This window comes from Clytia hemisphaerica, unplaced genomic scaffold (genome assembly GCF_902728285.1).
Source record: "Clytia hemisphaerica strain Z4C2 unplaced genomic scaffold, Clytia hemisphaerica genome assembly, whole genome shotgun sequence".
Taxonomy (NCBI): Eukaryota; Metazoa; Cnidaria; class Hydrozoa; order Leptothecata; family Clytiidae; genus Clytia; species Clytia hemisphaerica.
The window spans coordinates 1424303-1437728 of NW_027103289.1; the positions used below are offsets into that span (position 1 = coordinate 1424303).

At 34.4% G+C, this 13426-nt stretch overlaps 2 protein-coding genes across 2 annotated transcripts in view; one reads left to right on the forward strand and one right to left on the reverse strand.

Moving 5' to 3' along the window:
- The window catches only part of LOC136810194 (uro-adherence factor A-like), a 44873-nt gene that overhangs the window by 17969 nt on the left and 13478 nt on the right, over nucleotides 1-13426 (forward strand). The window lies entirely within an intron of this gene.
- On the reverse strand, nucleotides 3404-6385 carry LOC136809085 (uncharacterized). Its single transcript, XM_067065666.1, has 4 exons — nucleotides 6003-6385; nucleotides 5442-5521; nucleotides 4808-5008; nucleotides 3404-3676 (listed from the first exon to the last, which is right to left on the reverse strand). Exons 2-4 carry the CDS (start codon nucleotides 5506-5508, stop codon nucleotides 3582-3584), a joined length of 363 nt encoding a protein of 120 aa, XP_066921767.1. The 5' UTR covers nucleotides 5509-5521; nucleotides 6003-6385; the 3' UTR covers nucleotides 3404-3581.

Below are 13426 nucleotides of genomic sequence, written 5' to 3' on the forward strand. Positions count from 1 at the left end.
TCTAGAATCAAATAATATATTGTTTTCAAAATTATAATGGTAAGAGCTGATAGTGCAGCTTTGTATATTTGAACTGACAATGCAGTTGAATTGTTTGAGAGCTGTCGATATCGCACAAGCTCGATACGGTCGCAGGCACAGGATCACACCTGCCCTGGCCTTGGGTTGCCGCAATCAGATTCAGAGGTGAGTCTCGACCTTGAATCTGAAGGGCGGGAAAAAAAAACCACAATCAGATTCAGTGCAGTGAATGAATCTGAAAAAAAGTGGCAAAAAAAAAAGAAAAGATGCCTCAATCACTTTTTAGGTGAAGGGGCAAAAAAGGTGCTTTAAACAGATCCACTAGAAAAATAACTCTATGTGGAACTGGAAAAGCAAAGTTGAAAGTCTATATACTTACTATTTCTTTTGAGTTAATGATTTTTGTTTTGAGAAGAAGTGTAAACACAAGGAATTTGCTAAAAATCGATGGATGCAAACCTGCAAGGTGAAGGCTTCTTCATAAAGACGAAAGACATGTATCTATTTTTCGGATCCGGTATGCGGGAATAGTGTCAGGACCTGCAGGCGACCTGGTAGGGTTGGGTATGGGTGTGGTTTGGGTGTTGTTACGTATCAGATTGGCTAGGAATTGGGTTATTATCAGTTAGGGTTAGGGTTGGAGCTCGAAACAAGCACTCTTTTGTGATTTTCTCTTAATACAGTCTGATCTGCAGTTTGTACAATATAAATAGCCGTCAGAAGCATTAACCTGGCATGAATCCGTGGCGCAGTGGATAAGGCAATGGGTTTCAAAATATCTGAACTTTGCATTTAGTGGGTTCGAATCCCACCGGCGGCGATCTGTCGGTAAGTCATTCAGTAAGTTAGAAAACATAGAAAATAACTCATAAAGAACCACAAAGTCAGAAAAACTACGAACAAGAGACTGGAAAGTACGAAATAAGTCCAGATCTGTCTTTCGTCTTTGTGAAGAAGCCATGAACAATCTGCAAACGGCCACCTTTCGTACCAGAACTCAAAGGGAGATTGATTAATACTTACCCTTTGGATTGAGGTTATAAATATGAAATTGTTCATGAAATTTTCAGATTGTCTGTGTATCATAATATACGATAAGAAGACCAGCGCCATCCACGAAATGTATGTCCCATGCCATGTCACATTTTGTCACCCCAACGTTACACATGTGAACTCTTGGCTTGTTATAAACTGTGTATGGTACAGGTCAGAGAAATTTAACAAATATCTGACACAGTCAAAATCTACTTAACAGAATAGAAGAATGTATTTTTCACGCTTGAATGACATTTTTTGGACGCTGGATTTTTCCTACCAGGATCGTGGAATTGGATGGCTGGGGAACTAAAAAACCCGAACCTGGAAATATATACATTTAGGAACATTTGGTGAGTTCCTATGTTAAATGGCATATCTTAACCCGGGCGTTGTCAATCGTATAGTTCGATTATTTTGTTCGTTCAGGTTCGACAATTTGATTACAAAAAGTTTCATAAGGTTCCGTTGACACAATATCTGGATTAAGTTTTTGCTAAGATCGATTTTTATGGAACTAATTTTGTACCGTCAACTGCTCTAACTTGGGACGATTGGTCGAAACATGGGACTGGTTGATATGGCCTGTATTTTCCTTTATTCAAAATCCTCAATACTGGCAAGGTCATTTTTGGACCTACCCCGGTGGGGTGGAGGTCCTATAAATTAACCTTTGTCCGTTCGTTCGTCCGTTCGTTCGTTCGTTCGTTCGTTCGTTATTAGCTTTCCTCGTGATTGGCTCATTAGTTTTTTCTGATTTTTTGCACAAAGATGTGTAACTATAAACCCTCGAATGTGACGGAGCCCAATTTTCGAAAAAAAAATTCTTTGGGCAAATTTGGGCCAAAAAACGGCTAAAAAACAAGTTTTTTGGACTTTGTGAAAAATTGGATCATTAACTTTTTCTGATTTTTTGCATGAAAGTAGGGTACCATCATAGATAAAAGATGGCTCAAGCAGATTTTTTCAAAAAAATTTTGTGGGCTCAAAAAACGCATGTTTATCTATAAGAATCACTATTAATAAGCATACATCAATGTTCTTAGTTAAATTACTCAATTTTTTTACGAGATAGATGTTTTTTTTGCTCATGAGGGCTTAATTTTGAAGAATGTGTGTTTTACACATGAAATTTTGGTTTCTTGGCGTGTTTTTATAGAAAAACTGGCCAAATTCGATATTTATTTATAAGCACATTATCAATTACTTAGGTATTAGCTTTTCTTGAGATTGGCTCTTTGATTCTTTATGATTTTTTGCACAAAGATGTGTAACTATAAACCCTCGAATATGACGGAGCCCAATTTTCGAAAAAAAATTGGATCATTAACTTTTTCTCATTTTTTGCATGAAAGTAGGGTACCATCATAGATAAAAGATGGCTCAAGCAGATTTTTTCAAAAAAATTTTGTGGGCTCAAAAAACGCATGTTTATCTATAAGAATCACTATTAATAAGCATACATCAATGTTCTTAGTTAAATTACTATATTATTAGCTTTTCTCGAGATTGGCTCTTTGATTCTTTATGATTTTTTGCACAAAGATGCATAACTATCAAAACCTCGAATGTGACGAAGCCCGACTTTCGAAAAAAAGGGCAAATTTGGGTCAAAAAGCGGCTAAAAACGGGTTTTTTGGACTTTGTGAAAAATTGGATCATTAACTTTTTCTGATTTTTTGCATGAAAGTAGGGTACCATCATAGGTAAAAGATGGCTCAAGCAGATTTTTTCCAAAAAATTATGTTGGCTCAAAAAACGCATCTTTATCTATAAGAATCACTATTAATAAGCATACATCATTGTTCTTAGCCAAATTAATCAATTTTTTGATGAGATGTATGTTTTTTTTGCTCACGAAGTCTTGAATATGAAAGAATATTTCAAGATCATGAAATTTTGGTTTCTAAACGTTTTTTTATAAGAAACAAACGACTAATTTTAATAGATCGTCACTATTTGTGTTCTGAATGATTGTTTAATGGTCACGCTCACGTAGATATCAATTATTATGTGTTAAATGCATAACCAGGTAGGTCCATAAAAGTATCACTTGTTTGTTGTTGCTGAATAACCGCTGAATAGAATCGAGATTTATTGTCACAGCATAATATTACATCAATGATATTCACACAATTTCAATTTGAATACCTGAAAAACTTTACTGACGGACGTAATGAAATCAAACATTTAGCACTATCAGAATCATAAAAAGCGAACTAAGGAACTGGATTCGAATTTCACTATTTCGTGGACAGAATAATCAGATCGGAAAATGATCTGCAAAATCTTATGTATCAGGGCGAGGACCAGGAAAAAGGCAAATGGAATGAGTAAAACAGCGGACTTTTTGAATTAAACCTTCTTTATTTCCACTTTATCACTATAATCCTAATTAACCTCAATATACTGTAAATCAAAATAATCCAATTTTCCAAGTCCCAAAAGTATACTTTTTTTCTACAAGATAAACTAAAGTGTCTTAATAAAAGACAAAGGTTTTCCCTCTTCTATCACGAAGTCAATTATACAATGCAACACCAGATGACCCATGGACAACATATTAGAGTCATTTCCTTCTCATCTTCACTAAATGAATAATCTCGACGGGAGCTTATGCCTGTAAAGAAAAAAAGATTAAAATTCAATAACAGTTTGTGCTATTTAATTCCATTGTCAAGAAGTATTGGATTATTATCAATCACGCTGGCCTAGTGAAAAGTAGGAAATTTCCCTTATTCGATAAACAAGATGTAAATCTTGAATTTTACAGCTAACAAAGAAAGAACAATAAGTGAGACATGTTAGATTTAAAAACTATGTTTAAACTGCGTCTGAGGAAATTAATCAAAGAGTCTAGGTAATGTTCTAGTTGGTGAGTTGTGGAGTTGGGGAGTTGCTAGTTTCGAGTTGGGGAGTTGTAAAACTTTACGGCGACCGAAAATTTCCTAATTTAAACTAATGTAGCCCAAAAGTACAATTTAGCCAGTACCAAACATATTATTGACTTTAAGATCATGAAAATGGTAAGGTGCTGGCTAGCAAAGCCAAAATACTTAAAGTCTGTCCAAATATAATTGGCAGTGGAAACAAGAATGACTGTAACTTTTGATTGTCAAATATAATTATAGAATTTTTTTTTTCTTGTTTTAAAAAATCAAAAGCGCTATGTTTGAATGTATTTTTGGTTGAAAAATTTGCGATTTTTAGCGGTTAAATTTGCGATTGTAAAAATTGAGCTTTTTCTCTACTTACGATATAACTTTCACTTTTACAGCAGTGGTATGGTATATGTATTATACGTATTATATGTGTTATATATTACTCTCATATTACATTTACTTTCAAAATCGTACTTTTGATGTATGTTATTCTTTTTCGCTAGCCGGTAATTTTTTAACTCCCCAACTCGAAACTAGCAACTCCCCAACTCGAAACTAGCAACTCCCCAACTCGAAACTAGCAACTCCCTAACTCGCGACTAGAATAGTTTCCAAACTCTTAATCAAAGAAAGAACCACAGAAAGAAATGTCAGAAACTTTTACATCGAGAAAATTTCACAATTTTGGCGAACTCTTATTAGAGACGGCTGAATTATTTTACTGGTATTTTTGATGGCAAAATTCAACAAAAGTGCTTTCTTCGAATTAAATCTTGTTAATGTGCGAAATTGAGTTCAGTTAATTAACACGTAAGAGATTTCTTGTCATGAATCGCTCTATCCTCTATCAAACTAAAGGGGTGACCTACGTTTGATTGGAAGATTGTCATCAAGAATTTTTGTTATTTGAGCTTTGATAGAATCTCTCTTCGCATTCATTCGTTGCAATTGGCTGTCCAAAGAATCCTTTTGTTTGGAAATTCTTCCCATCTCGACATCGTTACTTTTTCCAATCGTGACGAGGCGTTCGATCTCCTCTCCTGCAGCTTTCCTATCTGCCTTTGATTTGCCTTAATATAAATCATTAAAGTAATTATTAAAAATTAAAAAGAGTGGTTGATTTAATTATATGTGAAGAATTTAAGCCAAGAGGCATTGTTAGAATTTTTTTCTATCAGTTTGTTATTTTTTTTTTACCGAAAAATTTATGCTTAATATTCTGAAAGCAAGTCGAAATTCTTGGTAGATAAACCCTTGAAAAGATTCTTTTGTTTTAAGTGGGCATTAATTCCTTTTTTGTGCATTATTTCTCAACCAATATGATTCGCAATTTTGGTATGGTTCAAAAGATGTTTCCGAGTACTATTATAAACTTTAATAAAAATGGTATTTCGAAAACTTTTGAATTTAAGGGTTCCTTCAAGTTGATTACATTATTAGTTATTACACATTTAACAAAGCGAATAGACTCTAATAATTATAAAAATTTACAAAATCTCTCACCTTCAACTTCTGTATTAATAAATGCAACCATCAAGAAGACGGCGAATGCAAATTTCATATTCATCATTTCTGCTTGTAACCTGAAAGAAAATTAAAGTCAGTCCCAAATTTTCAACAATTTTAACAATATTCGAACAGTGAATTGTGGTGCAGAACTTTTCGTATTAAAATTAAAAATCAAAATAAAATTTAGTAAATTTTTTCAACTAAAAAGTCAACTATTTATGATACACTTTTTAGCTGGTAAAGCTAATTGTAACTAAAGCTTAACTCACTTCTTACACCTCCCAAAGATTATGCCCCCACAGGTCAGATGTGCCATATCTTGATAGGAAATCCTACCTAGGTTATGTGACATTACAATAGAATTTTAGCACTGGAATAATCAGAAGCCTCCTAGATTTTCAAAAACAATAGCAACAATAATTTTTTGCAATATTCCTTTTTTTGCTTCAAAGAGCTTAAAGCACACGAAGTCTAGCCCTTCGGGCTTTATAAATCTCTGATTAAGCCCCCAAACAAAGAAAGGTGTTTGAAAAAAAGAAAAATTAAATTACATACCAAATATGCTTTGAGTAAGTGCTGATGCTAGTGAGTTCTGGTGATGAGTGATTTTAAAATATCAAAAATTCGCTTTAAATAGTCGAAAAATCACTGGCATTGGAAAAACAATAGACCTCATTTGCATGATATTTAGAAAGCGACGTATCATGATATAACTTTCTCCAAATAAGGTTATAACAAAGATTTTGATGAACAATAGACTTTAACGACCCAAAGTCAGACGTCGAAACAACAATAGCTGGTCTAGCTGATTGAGGTGTGCAAGAAAATCCAAATAGTATTAATAGAACAAGCATCCGTAAAAATAATCTAATGTATACTCGTCACCATAGTTGTGTTGTGACAAGAAATGCGCTCAAAAATAATCTTACTCGTGTAACTTATTACATATATTAAAAAAACACGCGATATTGGCCGTTCCGAGACGGAAAAATTTTACTATATATTTGTGATTCGCGAATTTTCTTGCCAAAAAAATTTAAATTTAAACTTGAAATTTGTGCTTATTCCAGTTAGTCCAATCACTAATTGGGCCATTCCATCTCATATCCACACAAGGGGATGGACGTATTTTTCCAGGGGTAACCCCCGGGGGGGGGCACTGGGTTTGCGGACTGACGGTATGTGCGGGCCAAAAATTGGCTTTTAAAATTGCACCCTTACAGTGCAGCAAAAATCAGTGAAAATCATACCCTTAGAGTGCATTTTCCCCCAAATTTTCGATCCCTTTCGTGCAAAAAATGGTCAAAATTCTAGCATTTTTGGTCAAAATATCTAGATTTTTCAAGAATTTTCTGAAATTTCTACCCTTACAGTGCATCTCTAGTTTTTCCGACCCTTACAGTGCATTTGAGGTGCCTTGAAAAAGACACCCTTAGTGCCCGCACATACCCGTCGGTCCTTTTGCCCAGCTGCCCCCCCCGGGGGGTAACCCTATAAAAGAATTTCTTCGGGGCCTAAGTGTGGGAAAAGGAAAGTTGTTTTATTATTCTAATAAGGGGTATAAACTAATCTAAATTTCCAGGGGATAAAAGAATGGTTTTAGTTCGTCCACCCTAACCTTTAAGGCCTTTAAGGTATGAAGAAACATTTTTCCAAGGGCTTTTTGCTAATTTTGCCATTTTCCAGGGGGTTACCATACATTTTCAAGAATTATAATTTTTACTTGAGAAAGTTTGTTCACACCCTTGTATGAATTTTATGAAAATGGAAAACCCACTTTAGCTTAACATAATCTACAGTCAACTCTCTCTCTAATTTGAACTTAAACATCGGTCCCTTCTAAAGTCTGTCCAGATATAATTGGCAGTGGAAACAAGAATGCCTGTAACTTTTGATAGTCAAATATAATTATGAAATTTTTTTTGCTTGTTTTAGATAATCAAAAGCGCTATATTTAAATGTATTTTTGTTTGAAAAATTCGCGATTTTTAGCGGTTTAATTTGCGATTGTAAAAATTGAGCTTTTTTTCTACTTATGCTATAACGTTCATTTTTACACCAGTGGTAGTTCAACCTTAGGTTAAGAAGTTTGTTAAATTTCAAGGCAAATAAAAGAGTCCTTCGGAAGATATGGGACCCGAAATACCCCTTGGTAGCACTTTTCTGTGAAATATCAAATCTCCAACTTATTACTAAAAACGGGGGAAGTGATATGATTGATGAAACAGTTTTTCGATCATAACACATTTTACAATCTCTTTAATGACCTCATAGCCAAACTGTGTTTAGTGTTTTGGGAATTAGCAAAGTTCTTTAATGACTTAAAAATAACAAAGGCAATATAAGTTCATGCTTATCCTTTCAATAAAAACAATTATTATGGATTATTAAACGAAAAGCCGGTCTCTCTGAGGAAATATTGACCGAGGGCACGTGTGCCCGAGGTCAATATTTTCCAGAGAGACAGGCTTACTGAGGTTAATAATCCATTTATAGCCATGCAAAATAAAGTAATAAAAGTAATTAACAAGTGTATTCTATTGTTCTACATCGTAAAAATTAACATTCTAAAGATGTCAATTTCATAACTGGTCACTATGGGGAAATATTAAACGGCCACGTGACATCAATTATCCAATCAGTTTTCTCAAAAAATGATTGACAGTTGTATTGCAGGGCTATAATATTGCATATGATTTCACTTCGTTTCCAAATAATCAATGATACCAATAATACCAATGCACCAACACTTAACATTTTCCAACTTTTAATTGCACTGTTCAAAAAAGATAACATAACCCCCGTTTTTAGTAATAAGTTGGAGATTTGATATTTCACAGAAAAGTGCTACCAAGGGGTATTTCGGGTCCCATATCTTCCGAAGGACTCTTTTATTTGCCTTGAAATTTAACAAACTTCTTAACCTAAGGTTGAACTACCACTGGTGTAAAAATGAACGTTATAGCATAAGTAGAAAAAAAGCTCAATTTTTACAATTGCAAATTAAACCGCTAAAAATCGCGAATTTTTCAACCAAAAATACATTCAAATATAGCGCTTTTGATTCTCTAAAACAAGCAAAAAAAATTTTCATAATTATATTTGACTATCAAAAGTGACAAGCATTCTTGTTTCCACTGCCAATTATATCTGGACAGACTTTAGTTTAGGTATAAACTTATTTCTTTTTTATGATTTTTGTTAGGATAGAAAAGTATTTTAATTACTGGTCTCCACGTTAAATATAGGAAGATTGGTTTTATACTGTAATAGACAGAAATATTATCATTCGATTCATTATTTAAAATACCGCATGTTTTATTAAAACACAACCATGGGGATGCATATATACATATATACATTCGACTATTTTGAAAAACCGCATGTCCTACTAATACACATCTATGGCAATTTAAGAAAATATTAGATTATTCTTCACAATTTTTCGAACACATTTCTTGTCACAACACAACTATGGTGACGAGTATACATTTTAAGGACGCTTGTTCTATTAATACACAACTATTAATGTATTTTCTTGCACACATCAATCAGCTAGACCAGCTATTGTTGTGTCGAAGTCTGACTTTGGGTCGTTAAAAGGTTTTGTTTTTTGAGATTGTCGTTAACCTTATTTGGAGAAGGTTATATTACGACACGTTGCTTTCTTATTATCATGCAAACGGATCTATTGTTTTCCAATGTAAGTGATATATCGTTTATTTCTCGCGAAAAATTAAAGCAGTCAGGGCTGCTGTTTGATAATACAGATAATAAGACTGCATTTTTTGGAATCTAGCGATAGATTTTACACTATGAAATCTAACCCGGCATCAAACATTACGGGACAACCGGAACCGGAACAAAAATACTGACAAAAAATTTTGCGTGAAGCTATGCTGCCTCGGTCGCTCGCCCTGAAATTCGCTGCAGTGGCAAGTATGAATGGTTAATTACAGCACCATAAATATCTGCCCTTCTACACAAAATTTGCGCTCCGTAATCTTCGCTACTGCGGCGGGACCTTTGCTCAAACAGCTGCCCTGGCTGCATCTTGTATCAGGAATATCAAACGAAATATGAGGCTGCTGTCAAGAGGATTGCAGAAATAGAGATTGAAGATGCCCAAACAAAAGATTCTATTTAACGGATAAACTTGGCGAATCAAAATACATACAAAATAAGAAAAATTGCACTTAGTTTTGACGTCACATTCATCAAAATTCGATTAATGCTCTTCTGGCTATAGAAAGAAACTTCTGTAAAAAATCTGTACATAAAGAGAAAATACGATTTTCAAATTGTTTATCTTTGTTTGGTCTCTGTGCCCGGGGGGGGGGGCAGCCAAGCAAAATGGCTGACGGGTATGTGCGGGCACTTAGGGTGTGTTTTTCAAGGCATCCGAAATGCAAGGGTGGGTTTTTTACCACCTGTACTGTAAGGGTACGAATTTCTAAATTCTAAAAACAATTAAATTGTCCAGTCAAAGTTTGTTTAAGGGATTCAATCCCCTTTACCTAATTCTTTTCAAATATTGGATCAAGTACGTATTGGATTCCTTTTTAGATGCAAAATTACATAAATATATACTGTATAGAAGAAGAATCACACTTAAATTCACAAACGAAATCTTTATTTTGACCCATTTCAATCACTTCAGGGAAAAAAACTAGACTGCACTGTATGGGTATTCAACTTGGGAAAAATGCACTGTAAGGGTGTATTTTTCGGGAAAAACCACTGCACTGTAAGGGTGCGATTTTGAACGCCAATTTTTAGCCCGCACATACCGTCAGTCCAAAATCCGACTCCCCCCGGGTCTCTGATGTGGTAGCCTTTTTGAAAGTCATTTGTAAATGGGGAATCAGGGTCGATGTAAAACGGGCCGGTTAAAAAAGGGTGGATAGTTTATTAACTGTAATGGACAGTTTCTGCGCTTTAAAAGGTTTCACACGACCTCTTTCAAAACTCTAATCGAACCTGTTTTACCCTGAGTATCAGAGGTTAAGTTTTCAAGAATATATTAACCTCTGAAGACCAATAATAGAAATTTTATCGCGCATGTGTCAGTAAAATCACTGCAGAAAGAATCAAAGATGAAGAGCAAATATTACCATATTAATGTCTAGCAGATTGTATCAGTATGCAGTTTACTATTTACGAATTCCCCAAAAACCTCCAAGTGTAATTGAAATGAGGTTCTTTCAAGAGAAATCTTTTACATGATCCCCAAATTAATAACAGTAATTACTAAACTTTTAATTATGGAAATGTCACAATAATAGGCAGACTTTATGTTAGGATTCTCTATCATTGACTCGTTTTAAAAAGCATTAATGACATTTTTAGTTGTGTTTTCAACGACGGGAAAAAAAATATCAACTTTGAACTTCACCCAAGATCCTGGATGGTCGTCATGGTTACTTTTCTCTGCGTAGATTGCGCGCTGAATAGAATCTCGATTGGTTGGCACAGGTCAATATATGATATTGGCTTGTGCTTTTCACGGTAAACCTGTTTGGTTTACCAGCTCATAATTAAAACAAAATGTTCATCAATTTTATGTTAGATCCAAGAGCTTCAACAGAAAACTGAAAACCCTATTCTTTGAAGAATCCGATCAGTATTTCTCAAACCGCTGCAGATAAAGACTAGTAAACCACGTCGTTGTATTTCGCTGCAGATTAAAATTGCAATTGGCTCTATATGTCTATATGTTCACTGAATACTGTCTTTCCAAACCACTTTCCGGCGGCAATTTCTATTTTTTATAAGAGCTCTTTATTATAAGCACTATTCCCACGTTCTTGTGTCCAAGGAAAGACAGACGCTTAAGACAGACATTTTAGTGTTTTACAAAAGGTTGTTGAAAAAGGCCAGTAGGGCGTGGTCACAATGTTTAGCCTAAATCGATGCTAAAACTTTTCTTTTATCGAAAATTTTTCAGTGTTTTTATTTTTATTTTTTATGTTTACTATTGGACCTACGAGTAATTTTAAAAGATACTGAAGTTGAGCCAGTGCGGTTAACACGTTTGACAGTTTGTGTTCATATAGGTTGCTGGCATCCAAAACGAATTCAGCCACCAGTCACCTTTCATCCAAATCACGCAATCACGCAAAAAAATTTCCAAATCACGTTATCAAGAGTTGAATTTCCTTTCTATCACGATCACGTTGCTGACGTTGATCACGTTGGTCACTCCGATCACACAATTACGCACTTTAAAATCTTAAATCACGAAATCACGAAGTTGAAAAAACGGCCATCACGAAAACCACTGGGGTACTCTTTATCCAGAATCAAACCTGTACTGATATCATATTAACAGATTTTCGATAACATCATTGCTTTAAAGAGTATTCCTAGTTTACTCAGTCTATCACAAAAAATCTCCTTTGATCAATTCAAACTGTTCATAAAGAAGCACCTATGACAACATAAGCAAATGTATCTGAATCGTTGGCTAATTTTCTGATGATTAATTTTTAAGTTAGGTAGAATTTGCTATAATAGAAAAGATACTATACCCTTTTTATTTGAGATATTTTTTTTACTTCCTGCAATTTTGACCACTCAAAACTAATCATCAGAAAGTTGAGATCATCCACCACCCCAGTTTCCGAACCCCCCCTTGTCCCACTGGGAATCGCCTCTGACGGGTATTCTAAGCTAGCAAAGTCAGCAATAATTTGATTCCATCATGATCGGATAAGTTCACACATTTACGAATAACTTCAATACCATACTCGTGCACCAATTCCTTATGTGTCCAAATTTGATCAAGCATTTTCCCATCGATATGTGTTGGAAAGTTCGGAACTAAATCATAATCTTGGAGAATATCAGCCAACAATTGATCATGCTCCATTTCAAAGCCGTCCATGTTGAAGTCTCCTAAAATGATATCAATTGTGTATCTTTCAATAAATTGAGCAAGATTGTAACAGAACACATCACGTTGAATTCTTGAACTTTTATAGAGAACCAAAACACAAAATTCCTTTTCAGTAAATTCAGCTTTTCTAAATTTTACAAGAGAAAAGCATGATGAATGATCATAGTCATCAATGTCAATAAAAGAAGGAGAATTACAGACAGTAATACTGTTGAATTTATGCTGGTCAGTATTATGACTAAGAATATAATAAGGAAGCTTTTCATGAATACTTTGTTTGTCTTCCTCAGAATGCTCATAACTCATCTGTGTCTCTGTCAGACATAACAAATCATTTTCATACAAAAATCTGTCCTTTTGAATATCAACTGCATGTCGTTTTAAAGATCTTAAATTCAATAGGCAAACATTTAAATTAGAACTACACCTCATAATATCTGCAACTCTGTTCAACTTTGTTCTGACGCAATCGTGTGTATTCTTCACTAACTTTATCACTACAGACAAAAGCACTACGTCGATATTGACCAGTAAAGTACAAACCATTTAAATTTTTTACTCTGCTCATTGCAACATACATTTGACCGGCATTGAACTTTCTTTACCTTGCAAGGTCAAAACTAACGACTACAGAATCCAAAGTCAATCCTTGAACTTTGTGCACTGTACAAGCATAAGCTAGCTTAAGAGGAAATTGTGTCCGAGAAATGGTAGGTGAAGTGAATGGGTTTTTTTTGTCAAAGGGAAAATTTACCTCACTCTTTTCAATAGGAACAGTTTCAGTGGCCTTAGCATATTGGTCTTTCCTTTGAGCTTTTATTCCAGCCGTCTTATCATCTAGTTTAACATAAATTAAAGTCTATTCACGATAAGTGTGCACTCTTTTTTCTTTTACCTATAACTTTTGAAGGAATTCTTCAATCTTTATAAATTTGGTGTCATTGGAAAGATATTACTGAGTGGAACAATTTAAAATAAAAAAGTCTTTGAAAAAATCCTAAAAACGAAGATGGAAATGAAGAAGAAAAAAATGAAGATCTTTTAGAGAAGTGCTATAACTTTCATTTTCACTGGAGAGATT

Coding starts and splice junctions, on each gene's coding strand:
- LOC136809085 (XM_067065666.1), bottom strand. CDS start 5,508: ATGATGAATATGAAATTTGCATTCGCCGTCTTCTTGATGGTTGCATTT. Junction 5,009..5,441: donor TATTAATACAGAAGTTGAAG/GTGAGAGATTTT, acceptor ATTTATATTAAG/GCAAATCAAAGGCAGATAGG. Junction 3,677..4,807: donor TGACAATCTTCCAATCAAAC/GTAGGTCACCCC, acceptor TTTTCTTTACAG/GCATAAGCTCCCGTCGAGAT.